At 42.7% G+C, this 14,406-nt stretch overlaps 1 protein-coding gene across 3 annotated transcripts in view; it reads right to left on the bottom strand.

Moving 5' to 3' along the window:
- Window positions 1-1,198: 1,198 nt before the first annotated feature.
- GGT1 (gamma-glutamyltransferase 1) overlaps window positions 1,199-14,406 on the bottom strand; it is a 111,867-nt gene continuing 98,659 nt past the window's right edge. For 2 of the 3 annotated variants that reach the window (XM_063454516.1, XM_063454514.1), the window contains exons 11-13: window positions 12,950-13,062; window positions 3,893-4,006; window positions 1,199-1,947 (exon numbers count right to left, since the gene is read on the bottom strand). In XM_063454516.1, the coding sequence (XP_063310586.1) occupies window positions 1,801-1,947; window positions 3,893-4,006; window positions 12,950-13,062 (374 nt within the window). In that variant the 3' untranslated portion in view covers window positions 1,199-1,800. The remainder of the gene's footprint in view (window positions 1,948-3,892; window positions 4,007-12,949; window positions 13,063-14,406) is intronic. The other variant, XM_063454515.1, reaches the window with a different exon arrangement.

Consider the following 14,406-nt stretch of genomic DNA (forward strand, 5'->3'; position numbering starts at 1 on the left):
GGATGCGGGGGTAAGGGCACCTTCATACATATGTGGTGGGAATGCCCCGAAATGCACAAATACTGGACGCGCATACAGACGCTCTTGACGGACGTTCTTTTGAAACCTATTGCGCTGGATCCCTGGTCGATCTTATTATCCAAACCCATAGACGGCCTCCCCAGGACAGAACAACGACTCTTTGACAAAATCACACTAGCGGCCAGAAGGGCCATTGCCCAAGCATGGCTAAAACCTGACCTACCCACAGACGCAGACGTAACTGTAAAAATCAAAGACACATACCTGATGGACAAACTCACTGCCCAAATCAGAAACACAGAAAAATCTTTTCAAAAAATATGGCAACCCTGGGAAGACTACCTAGACGAATAGGGACCTTACGATATGACACTGACAGACAGAGGCTGCCGAATTGGCCTCACTCCGCCGCACCCCCCCCCCCCGCGACCGGTGCTTCCCCCCTCCCCCCCTCCCCACCCCCCAGCCTCTCATCCCTTCCCACCCTTCCCACCTCCCCCCCCATTGTTCTTATTTTTCACCATTTCCAGCTGTTGGTTGCACAAACAACAATCAGCTGGACATATTATAACAGATTCTTATGCTTCTCTCGAACACAACAATACATTACCTTGTCCTCTTTATCTATACGCGGCCTAAAGACCGTAGAGGCTAATATACAACTAGCTTACGCTACAAGACACACATCGCATCCTGGAGGTCGACCTCGGTATGAGCCGTAACACCTCATAGAGCCAGCTCAGCACCGACACGACTCACAGTTGTCAAAGCCTATACGGCCACAGGCAACACAAACCGTAAATCACCACCATGACTCACTCTATGTGAAGCGACTTATCTATAACACTGTCCATCTACAATGTATTGTTCTGATTCATTTCAATGTTTGCATTGTATTGTACTGTTCTATTTTTATACTATTGTTTTTTCCTGTTCCCCTGAATACAGGGCTGAAACGGCCCCCCCCCCTCCCCTTTTTTTTTTTCCTTGATATTTCATTTAAAAGCGACATGGAGCGGCATGAATCACCACCTAATATGCGAAAACATCATCTGTCTACTGATGTATAACCTGTAAAAATGTTTGTACTCGGCCCCTGCGTGAGCCACTGTATTTCGAAATGCCGCACTCCGTGCCGACTCAAAAATAAAGAATTTTAAAAAAAAAAAAAGCCATGTACTGAAATGATCAATTTATTGGACAGAGACAATGCAGCCAGCTTCTCATTAACCTGAGCTGGAAACGCTCTTTCAGCTCCCTATGTAGACCCACCAAAACAGCATGAAAAAAACCCACCCCTACAGTACTGCTCACAGAGTGGTACACTTGTAAAAGTCTACAGAAGGCACAGATTCACAGCATAAATTTTGGCGCAACTTCTACAGCACTCGCCCAGTGTATTTATTTCTTTGCTGAAACCTCAGATATTTCCAATTATCCTGGGCATGAAAGATGTGGTCGTGGACCATGGCCATATCCAGATGTTTTCTTTGGTCCCTTTGTTGAGCAGATTTATTTCATGCATTTTCAAACATAAGTTTTTTTTTCCCCTCTAGTGGAATGGAGTGTCAGTGCAGAGGATGGTGTTCGTTTTTCTTTAGTAGATCCTGAAAAATGTGTCTTGTTCAAGTTTGTCCTATAATCAATCCCTGTAACAGAAGCAGGAATACCAGTTAATTTACAACAAGAAGACTTTGTTGGAGCCAATCCATTGTAAAATGATGTAGAAAGTCAATAAGTAGAGGCACCAGTTACATAGTCACTATTTGAAGGCCTGGATCAATAGCCTGCTGGATATCCTCCCTTCCGTGAATCACAAGCAGCTGCCCATTTGTTTCCAGTTCGTACTATAGCCTGGACCACTGATCCTGCTCTTTTAGAATATACTACATTGTGGTTACGTTTGAGAAGTTCTTTTCCTATAACCTGCAAACAGAATAGAGGAGAAATTGATATATGTGGAAATCAATGAGGCACAAAATTACTATTTCCTGGCCAAACATGGCACAGCATCACTTATGGGTTAGCTCCTCCCCAGCTGTCAGGGCAGGAATACTTAAACAATTACAAATTGTCAATATAAGCCCCCCCCCACCCCCCAAACTCCCCAGTCTTTTTTCCTGTCCCAGCTGGCAGGCTGGATCCCACATAAACATGGTAATGAGCCCAGAAAAGAAAATGATTTTAACATTGTTCTACCAGTGGGAGTTCAGCCCCAGCCCCCCCCCCCCCCCCCCTCCTCCTCCAAATGGTTTAAGTGCCAAATTTCGGAATGTCGAACTGAACTGCCAAAGTGCTTCAGACCTCAGAAAAGAGGCAAAATGGGTATGGGTAGGATTAGGTTAGGAGTAACCCTAACCTCACCCCGTTCCGAATTGCGGAATGCCGAACCGATTATTTTTCCCATGCACATCAATACTATTCATCCTTCCATCAGGCACCAGGAGAGGTGAAGCAGCTTCCATAACAATGCTTAGAATATGGATCTCCCTGGCAATTACTTAAGCTTATGCTTCCCAGGGTCTCCAGGCTCCCAGAACCATCACACCACATTCAACCAGTTGGCAACTTCATGGGCTTCTAGGGTGGAGATACCGGTAGAGGATATTTGTAAGACACTCTAAACTGGATTTGTCCTCTTCTGAAGAATCTTGTTTTAGGAATGTGTCCTAGCTTTAAACCTTGTGTGTTGAGCATCTATGAGGTCTACTGTTTATTTATGCCACCCTTCATGGGAGCTTGGGTAATACCCGTAAGTGGTGCAGCCATGTTTGACCAGGAAAGTAGAAAATGGTTTACATACTTACCATAATTCTCTTTTCCCGGCTTTTCTACATGGCAGCATCATGCTCCCTCCTTAATTCCTCAGCTATTGCTTTTTAACAAGACTTGGGTGTGCTTACATTGACTATTAATGGTTTGATTAATTATTCCTGTCCCGACAGCTGGGGGAGGGGAAGCTAAGAGCTAAACTGCAAGTGATGCTGCCATGTAGAAGAGTCAGGAAAATAAAATTACGATAAGTATGTAAAACATTTTCTACCTTTTATATGTAAAAAAAAATATTCCCTTTTTTCCCCCAACGTTTCTATGAATACTACGTGAAAAATTGGAAGATGTGCAGGAAAACGAGTAACATACAATACAGTGCAAAAAAACACAAAAAAAAACATGTCCACGATCAATAAAGTAGCTGATGGGCAGACCCAATTTCTCTCTCCTCCCCCCCCCCCCCCCCCCCGTGTGCACAAGAAAAGTTAAGTATAGAGAACAGACATTCGATTGTGAGGAAGGATTTAAAATAAATTAAATAAATAAAAAAAAAACAAAAAACAACTTCAGTAGATTGTCAAGCAATTAGAGTTTTGTAAAGTATACAGTACCATAAGAAAGAAGAGCCATGAGGTTCCCCATGTAGCAAAGAAACCAAATGTTGAAGACTTGTGGGAAGGAAGTCACAATGGCCCCTATTTGCTATTCATATACATATTGCAGAATACACCATATGGGCCATGTCAGAATGGGAGATGAGATGTGAAAATCCTATAGTCACTGGGCCTGGTAAGTATTAGTTTACAAATAAGGTATGTATACCAGGCTTCCTCAAACTCCGGCCCTCCAATGTTGCTGAACTACAACTCCCATGATTCTCAGCCTATCCATTTCGTTCATATAATCATAGGAGTAGTAGTTCAGCAATATCTGGAAGGCCGGAGTTTGGGGAAGCCTTACTTATACGATACAAGCCCTCATGTTTAGTTGGTATGAGTTGTCAATCTCCGATTCAGAGCGACAACTGCGTGTCAAGCGAGTTATTCCATTTTAGTTCCTGCAGGTTTCACAGTTTAAGTCATAGCTTAATATTACTCACTGGATTTATAGTTTCCTCTAAGGTGGTGTCATTGGGGAAAAGCTGATTGTGCACCCGAGATTCCTCCACAGATTTCTTTACATCATTACCAAACCACAGCGAGTTTATAATGACCTACAAAGACATACTATGTTACCACACAGACCCCTTGTGTAGGGAATCTTCACATAAGCAATCACATTTAACAAGCCCTTAACATTCAAACTACCAAGAAAAAAAACCAGCCACATAGTATTTAATCAGGAAAGGTAAATTTAGATTTCTATGTTTCCAAGTACATTCTGGGGATGTTAAGTTTGCCCAACATCCAGGGGTTGTTCCTATTACCCAATTTAATGGTACTCATTTCATCTACCTCAAAAGGATGAAGGGCTAGGCTGAGTCAAGCCTGCCAGGATTTGAACCTGCAACACCAAAGGGTTGAACAGATTCTTCTAATGATGCATTAGCCCACAGAGCTCTCTCACTGGCTGTTTTTAAAGGAACACTATAGTCACCTAAATTACTTTAGCTAAATAAAGCAGTTTTAGTGTATAGTGCAATTTCACTGCTCAATTCACTGTCATTTAGGAGTTAAATCACTTTGTTTCTGTTTATGCGGCCCTAGCCACACCTCCCCTGGCTATGATTGACAGAGCCTGCATAAAAAAAAACTGGTTTCACTTTCAAATAGATGTAATTTACCTTAAATAATTGTATCTCAATCTCTAAATTGAACTTCAATCACATACAGGAGGCTCTTGCAGGGTCTAGCAAGCTATTAACATAGCAGGGGATAAGAAAATCTTAATTAAACAGAACTTGCAATAAAGAAAGCCTAAATAGGGCTCTCTTTACAGGAAGTGTTTATGGAAGGCTGTGCAACTCACATGCAGGGAGGTGTGACTAGGGTTCATAAACAAAGGGATTTAACTCCTAAATGGCAGAGGATTGAGCAGTGAGGCTGCGGGGGCATGTTCTATACACCAAAACGGCTTCATTAAGCTAAAGTTGTTCAGGTGACTATAGTGTCCCTTTAATCAAAAAATAAAAATTAGCAATCTGATATAGATCTATAAAAAAAAAAAAAAATGGATCAGTGGCATAAATCTTACTGATTGCTTTGCAGTCAATTTTATTTACTACATCATTTTCAACCTATGCTCATTTTACAGTTTCAAAGTTACAGTAGGGTTTTATAATAAACACCCACCCCACCATAGAAATCAAATTAACATGGGTAATAACAGTTTCAACCTAAAGGGTTTTGTGCTCACTTGCACTTTATCAAAGGCTGGATAGAGGAGAACAAAGCCCCTATTTTATATACATATATTTTTTAGTAATAAAAAGAAAGTGAAAGACAAACAGGACAAAATTTAAAGATACACCATGAGGAAGGGACTAACCCATTCATAAAATCAATTACAAAAAAAATAAAATAAATAACTTTGTTACCTATATTAAACATAAATACTGTTGTCAGGGCCGAATTAACATAGGTGGGTGGATCTGTAGCTCTATGCCGTGTGTGTGTGTGTAAAATATATATATATATATATATATATATATATATATATATATATATATATATATATATACATACATACATATACATATATACAGTACCTTGCACTCAGGCTGCCAGTGGATTCCAAAGTTGTCCACAAATATCCAAAAAAACGGGTGCATTACCAGGGCTGTGTATCCATATATCAAAGAGATGTGGCTGCACTCACGGAAGTTTCTTAAAACTTAACTTATTTAATCCATAAAACCGATCGACGTTTCAGTCCAGCATGTGGACTTTCATCAGGATCATATGATCCTGATGAAAGTCCACATGCTGGACTGAAACGTCGATCTGTTTTATGGATTAAATAAGTTAAGTTTTAAGAAACTTCCGTGAGTGCAGCCACATCTCTTAGAGATAGATAGAGATATAGAGATAGATAGAGATATAGAGATAGATAGAGATATAGAGATAGATAGAGATATAGAGATAGATAGAGATATAGAGATAGATAGAGATATAGAGATAGATAGAGATATAGAGATAGATAGAGATATAGAGATAGATAGAGATATAGAGATAGATAGAGATATAGAGATAGATAGAGATATAGAGATAGATAGAGATATAGAGATAGATAGAGATATAGAGATAGATAGAGATATAGAGATAGATAGAGATATAGAGATAGATAGAGATATAGAGATAGATAGAGATATAGAGATAGATAGAGATATAGAGATAGATAGAGATATAGAGATAGATAGAGATATAGAGATAGATAGAGATATAGAGATAGATAGAGATATAGAGATAGATAGAGATATAGAGATAGATAGAGATATAGAGATAGATAGAGATATAGAGATAGATAGAGATATAGAGATAGATAGAGATATAGAGATAGATAGAGATATAGAGATAGATAGAGATATAGAGATAGATAGAGATATAGAGATAGATAGAGATATAGAGATAGATAGAGATATAGAGATAGATAGAGATATAGAGATAGATAGAGATATAGAGATAGATAGAGATATAGAGATAGATAGAGATATAGAGATAGATAGAGATATAGAGATAGATAGAGATATAGAGATAGATAGAGATATAGAGATAGATAGAGATATAGAGATAGATAGAGATAGAGATAGAGATAGAGATAGAGATAGAGATAGAGATAGAGATAGAGAGATAGAGAGATAGATATAGATATATACCAAGCTCCTGCAGAGAAATGCTCACCAACACACATTGGGAATAGGGGGCCTGGGCCCCCGGCCCATGCCAACAGTCATGGTTGTCACCCCCTGATGGAGGCCCTTCCTGTAGTAGCCACATGTTTACAATTGGTCATTTTAGAAACGGGAAAAAGATTCTCAACTATGCAACAAGTCTTAAACTGAGCACTAAAAACTCCCTAGGTGGAGGATTGATAGTCATTTGAGTGATAGGTCTGAGAAGTGGCATTAGCTTCAAAGATGTGGAACTTCTCCAAGAAGCTCTATACAGGTTGGCAGGAGGGGGGCCCAATTTTGTCCCCATAACAGTCTCACTGTAACAAAAATATACCCCAACTCGCAGGATTCAACTCAACAAAAGACAACACAGAGGAGAGATAAGTCTACCGGACCTTAGAATGGCCGGACGTATATGAGAGGAGACAGAGTCAGGAACGATCCGAGGTCAAGGGCACAAAGAGACAGCGTAAACTAGGACTAGCTGGGGTCTGGTACACAGTAAACAGCAAGCCGGCAAACAGAACAGATAAGGATAAAGAGATAACGTAGTCAGAAACAAAGCCAAGGTCAATACGAAGGAACACAACTGAACACAACAAGCGCTAAAGGGAACTGCAACAGAAACCACGATAGGGCAAGGACTAAGGGGAAAAGGTGAGTATAAGTACCTTCTAAATTAATGTGATTGGCTCCTGTCATATCCACACCCCCAAATGGTAAGCGTATGGGGAGTGTGGCATGACAGGGGCCAATGGGAGCCTTTTGCTAATTTAGGCTCCCGCTGTCTTTAAGAGTGCGCCCGAGACTCGCGGCGTGCTCTTAGATTCAGGTGGGACACGTGACCGCTTCTTGCGGTCACTGCCCGCCTTCCTGTTGCAGTCGTCTGAGCCGCGCGTGGCTCGTGCAGCAGCAGGACCGCGCGCGGCTCAAAGAGAGGACCGCCCCTGGATAAGGTAAGTAACGCTACAGTACCCCCCCCCCCCCCCACCGAGGACATGCCCTCTGGGCGGGTAGGGCCAGGTCTGGCAGGAAAACGAGAGTGGAAAGAACGCACAAGGCGAGGAGCGTGAACAGCATCAGCTGAAATCCAACTGCGCTCCTCAGGCCCATAGCCCTTTCAATGCACCAAGTACTGAAGTCGACCCCTAAGGAAACAAGAGTCAAGAACAGCAGAAACTTTGAATTCCTCATGACCCTCCACAGAGACAGGAGGGGGAGGGGGAGCATGCCGGGTATAGCGGTTGCGTACGTAAGGCTTCAACACTGAGGTGTGAAAGACATTAGGAATACGCAAATTCTTAGGAAGGCCCAAGGCATACGAAACAGGATTAACCTTATGCAGAATACGATAAGGACCAATGAAGCAGGGAGCCAATTTCATAGAAGGCACCCGGAGGCGAATATTCCACGTGGAAAGCAAAACCCTGTCCCCCACAACATAAGAAGGAGCCGCCCTGCGATGCTTGTCAGCCTGAGCCTTCTGGCGAGCAGCGGAATCCACCAAAGAACGCTGAACCTGCTCCCAAGTATTACGCAAACCAGCCAAATGCTCATCCAGGACTGCCATGCCCTGTGAGGAGAATGCAGCCTGAAGAACAACGGGATGCTGGCCATAGATAACGTAAAAAGGGCTTTTGTCGGAAGAATCATGAGTGGCGTTATTCCGAGCAAAGTCAGCCCAAGGAAGAAGGTCAGACCAATTGTCCTGATGGTGGGACACAAAACAACGAAGGTACTGCTCCAGAGACTGGTTGGCACGTTCTGCAGCTCCATTAGACTGGGGATGGTAAGCGGAAGAAAATGAGAGAGAAATACCCATTTCTGAACAAAATGCTTTCCAGAACCTGGAAATAAATTGGCTACCCCTATCGGACACAATAGATACGGAAATACCATGTAACCGGAATACCTCTCTAGCGAAGATAAGAGCTAGTTCCCTGGATGTGGGCAACTTGCGAAGAGGCACAAAGTGAGCCATTTTGAAAAACCGATCTACTATCATCAGGATAACTGTAACCATTCGAAGGGGGTAATTAAACAATAAAATCCATGGATAGGTTAGACCAAGGTCTCTCGGGAACAGGTAACAGATGCAGAAGCCCACAAGGAATTCTATAAGAAGATTTCATACAGGCACAAGTACCTATATAGTCAGTGACATCCTTGCGTAAGGAATCCCACCAAAAATACCGAGAAACAGCTGACATCGTTTTGGAAATACCAGGATGTCCAGCAGTCTTAGTATCATGGTATAATGACAGAATATCCCGGTCTCTCGGAAACATAAACGAACAATTTATCAATAGGCCTCTCGCTAGGTGCCATGCTTTGTTTCGCCTGCAAGAGGGATGAAGAAATAGACAAAATAGTAGTAGCTATGATCCTGTCTGGGGGAATGAGTAACATCAATCTCCTGTTTGTCAGCAGTTTCGAATGGTCTGGACAGAGCGTCTGCTTTAACGTTACAATCACCTGGTCTATAGGTGATAATATAATTGAAACGGGACAAAAACAGTGACCACCTAGCCTGCCTAGAAGATAATCTTTTAGCTTCACCAAGGTAGGATAGGTTCTTGTGATCCATAAAAATGAGGATAGGATCCTTAGTTCCTTCTAACAAGTGTCTCCATTCTTTAAGAGCTAAGATAATAGCAAGGAGTTCACTATTACCCACATCATAATTCTTTTCAGCTTTGGACATTTGTCTAGAAAAGAAGCCACAAGGATGCAATGGCTTTTCAGGCGACTCTTTGGGACAAAACAGCACCTACCCAGATATCAGAAGCATCAACTTCAAGAATATAAGGCAGTGAGGGGATAGGATGCTGTAAATTAGGTGCATAGGCGAATGTAGTTTTAAGAAATTCAAAAGCCTGAAGTGCCTCGGGAGACCAGACACGAGTATTACCACCCTTTTTTGTCATACGGGTGATAGGCGCTACAATAGAAGAAAAACCCTTAATAAAGCGTCTATAATAGTTAGAGAAACCAAGAAAACGCTGAATGGCTTTCAAACCTTGTGGTAGAGGCCACTCTATGACAGCAGAAAGCTTCTGGGGATCCATATGAAAACCTTTAGCGGAAATCAAATACCCCAAAAACTGGACTTCGGATTGGTCGAATAGACATTTTTCTAGTTTACAATAAAGACCATTAGCAAGAAGGGTCTTCAGGACTGTTATAACATGTCTGATGATTGTGTAAATCTGTAGAATATATTAGTATGTCGTCCAAGTACACGATTAGAAATGTGTGAATAAAGTCTCTTAAGACGTCATTAATACATTCTTGAAATACTGCTGGGGCATTGCAAAGACCAAATGGCATAACAGTATACTCGTAATGACGAGATCTAGTGTTGAATGCCGTCTTCCATTCGTGGTCTTTTTTAATACGTATTAAATTGTATGCACCTCTAAGGTCCAATTTAGTGAATACAGTAGCATGTTTCAGCCTGTCAAACAATTCTGTGATTAAAGGTATAGGGTATGCATTTTTTATAGTGATTTTATTTAGACCTCTAATCGATACACGGTCTTAAATCACCTTCTTTCTTAGATACGAAGAAGAACCCCGCTCCAGCCGGAGAAGAGGATCTCCTAATGAACCCCTTTTCTAGTGATTCCTTAACATACTCCATGATACGGTTTTCTTGAATAGATAAAATAGCACAATCATAGGGTCTGTGAGGCGGTAATTTATCAGCTTCCCTTTTATCGAATACAGTATTGAGAAACAAGTACTGAGGAGGTATAACAGTAGACAAAGGAGGAGTAGTAGGAACATTAATAGTATTTAAAGGGGTGACTTTAATCATACAAGATTCGTGGCAGGCTTTGCTCCATGATTTTAATTGTCCCGACTCCCAGTCGAAAATGGGATTGTGAGAACATAACCATGGGTACCCCAACACGTTATGAGAAGAGGGAGAGGTGATAACCTGGAACTGAACAGTCTCAAAGTGTAAAACCCCTGTGTACATGAATAATGGTACACTATGGGTAACCACTGGAGTGCTTAAAGGTCTACCATCTATGGCCAAGGGTATCTCCCTCTCTCTGATGGGGATGTTGTGTTTCATAACAAAACCAGAGTCTATGAAGTTCTCAGCAGCCCTGGAATCAACCAAGGCTAGTATGCTTTCAGCTATACAACTCTCTCCCACATGAAGAGAAACAGGGAGAAGCAAACTGTTAGGAGGCAATTTAGGAGACTTAGATATCACACCCAAGGCCAGTCCCCTATAAGGTCTTCGGTGCGAGAGTTTCCCGGAAGCACAGGACATTCCTTTATCGTATGGTCTCTCCTACCACAGTATAGGCAGAGTCCGTCCCTTCTTCTATGCAATTTTTCAGTATCAGAGAGTTTGGCAACCCCTAATTGCATGGGTTCCTCCTCAGATACTCTGAAACTCTCAGGTTTATCAACTTTGGGGTTATATGGTGTAACTAAACGTTTATTCCTGTTCTTAGTATAGAGCCTGTCACGAATCCTATTAACTATATCAATGAGGTAGTCAATAAGGTCATCTAATGCAATAGGAAGCTCCCTAGCTGCTACCTCATCCAATATAGTGTCAGATAAACCTTCCATAAATGCAGTAGTTAACCCATTGTTGGTCCAATCTACCTGTGAAGCAAGGGTACAAAACTGAATGGCATAGTCAGCCACAGATCTAGAGCCCTGTTTGATTCTCATTAATGTTCTGGCGGCATTCTTTGACCTTTTAGTGGTGTCAAAAGTTCTACGGAAAGCCGTAAGGAAACTTGAAATTATGCACCATAGGTCCATTGGCTTCCCAAATAGGATTTGCCCACTCTAGTGCTTTGTCAGTAAGTTGATGCATCAAAAACCCAACTTTAGACCTATCAGTGGGAAAGGAACGTGGATACATCTCAAAGTGGAATTCTATTTGATCAATGAAACCTCTGCATGTCTTAGCCTCCCCTCCATACCTGGGAGGGGGTGTTAAATGGGGCGAAGTATTAGGCATAGTGGATACTTCGGGAAGAAGAGGTGTAGGAGGGTTAGGTGTAGTTGCTGGAATAGTTCTAGACAAGAGCGTCTGGAGAGCCTGAGCTATCTGATCCATACGGTGGTCCTGCTCTACAAACCTAGCCTCATGAGATGCCATTTGCTGAGCTAAATCTGCGGGGTCCATGGCCCTATCGTAATGTAACGAAAATATACCCCAACTCACAGGATTCAACTCAAAAGACAACACAGAGGAGAGATATGTCTACCGGACCTTAGAATGGCCGGACGTATATGAGAGGAGACAGAGTCAGGAACCATCCGAGGTCAAGGGCACAAAGAGACAGCGTAAACTAGGACTAGCCGGGGTCTGGTACACAGTAAACAGCAAGCCGGCAAACAGAACAGATAAGGATAAAGAGATAACAAAGTCAGAAACAAAGCCAAGGTCAATACGAAGGAACACAACAAGCGCTAAAGGGAACTGCAACAGAAACCACGATAGGGCAAGGACTAAGGGGAAAAGGTGAGTATAAGTACCTTCTAAATTAATGTGATTGGCTCCTGTCATATCCACACCCCCAAATGGTAAGCGTATGGGGAGTGTGGCATGACAGGGGCCAATGAGAGCCTTTTGCTAATTTAGGCTCCCACTGTTTCTTTAAGAGCGCGCCCGAGACTCGCGGCATGCTCTTAGATTCAGGTGGGACATGTGACCGCTTCTCGCGGTCACTGCCCGCCTTCCTGTTGCAGCTGTCAGATCAGCCGCGCGCGGCTCGAAGACAGGACCGCGGCCGGCCCCTGGATATGGTAAGTAACGCTACACAAGATTCAATTAGAACACAAATTAAAGAGCCTAAGCCTAAGCCTTTAGGCTAAAACACAATCCTACTTGATAGATCAGGAGTGAAGGTGCTTTAATTTTAGGTGTAGAATGACCAGGTGGTTTACCTTAAACCCGATGACCCATGCGGGTGATTCTGCTGGAACTACCTGGTGTATTGAAAGTCTAGATACTAGATCTGCACCACTAAAACTAAGAACTGGTTCTTAACAGTAGACTGCGTAGTGTAGTGCAAGCATGTCAAACTCGCGGCCCACAATGGACTTCTTTGCAGCCCGACGAGCTGAGAGTTTGACACATGCTTGGTGTTAAAGCAGGATAGGCACCTGCTTTCTTAAAATTGCCTAAAATTCACCCGGCCTGGGGAGAGGTCGCTGGAGGAACATTTCAAATATTGGGCAGACTAAATGGGCCAAGTGGTTCATATCTGCCGTCATATTCTAGGTTTCTAATCTCCCCAGGACTCCACTTTTCCACCATTATTATATAAAATAAAACCATACCAGAGCTGTTGCGGTGGTAATTTTAGTGCCTCCGGAGGCTCCAACCACCATGTGCACCTGATTGTTCTTGTCCAACACAATAGAAGGGACCATAGAAGAGAGGGGTCGTTTCCCTACAAAAACAGCCAAATTTAATTCAACAATAAATAAAACAAAAAAATCAATAAGTATATTTTAAAAAATTGCTTTTAAAGTCTGTATGGGTGAAATGCAATAATTTTGCTTCCACTCTGATAAATATTTTGCATGCTGTTTTTCAAATCCTATTTTATATTGTGATGTAATTCCAGTAAAATACAAGTTTAGCAGGCTAAGATTGCCACAAGGCATATGTATGTATATGTGTTTGTAGTATCTAGTTAATTACACGTAGCTAAGATACTGTCATCACTGTACTGACCAGGTGCAGGAATGTAAGAACTGGAATTACGCGTCCCTCTCCTTTGTATCAGATGAGCCACGTGGTTAGACCGGATGGATGAGTTTAGACTCTATTTATTAAATAGGTTAAGGGTATGTGTGGGTGTAGTTAATTGTGGGAGGAGCTACAGTGCTATATAAGGAATGTACTCTATGTATTCAGTACTCAGACTTTGCTGTATTTTGGTGACGCTAGTCCCTCTGAGTCCCGATCGGTGATCCAATAAAGAATCTCTTCCTTCCTGAAGAAACCTGTGTCCATCTCTCTGTGCTTGGCTTCCGTCAGTTTCTCCGGTATCATTTGGTGCGTTGGCCGGGAAGCTCATCGTTCAACGGTAGCTGAGAGGCAGAGGCGTGAGACGGTCTATCTTTGCCCACGTTCTCTACGGCTGCACCCCTGAACTTCTGCGTGGACCTCCCTTCGTCTCGGCGCCACTGGTCTGTTGTCCAGGAGATCATCGGCCTCTACGTAAGAAGTGCTGGGGTGTCCCCGTCGATGAGTGTGAACTCAGGTTCAGGAACGAGGAGGTAAGATAACTGCTGTTTTAGACGGCAGGACCCGCTAGGGGTATACCGATTGTGCGGTAGGCCCAAAGGGGTTTTTGAATCTGTATCTGCCCCCTCTGTCGGAGGGAAGGAGCGAAGGCGCACCGCTCGATCGAACGCTCTTTAGTCAGACCGTTTGATTTGGTTAGTCAGGCGGGGTCCTGGTGTAAGATAGCCCTAGCCGGACACCGGTGTCTTGTCTAGACTAGCGTTCTAGGGTGTATATTACGTTCGCTAGGTCGGAGGGACCGGGAGACTAAGCGGCGCCTGTGTAAATTCGGTTCGCTAGTTCTCATCCTATCTGGGCTAAGTGGGAAGGCGTGTAAATTTGGAACCCACTAGACTTTTGATAGTACGACTAAGAGGCGCCTGTGTAAATTCGGATCTCTAGCTCGTTGTATAGTGCGACTAAGAGGCGCCTGTGTAAATTCGGATCTCTAGCTCGCTATGTATATGTGGTGATTGGGCAGTGTGGCTAACCAAAACGGGTG

This window comes from Pelobates fuscus, chromosome 5 (genome assembly GCF_036172605.1).
Source record: "Pelobates fuscus isolate aPelFus1 chromosome 5, aPelFus1.pri, whole genome shotgun sequence".
In the NCBI taxonomy this organism is placed as follows: Eukaryota; Metazoa; Chordata; class Amphibia; order Anura; family Pelobatidae; genus Pelobates; species Pelobates fuscus.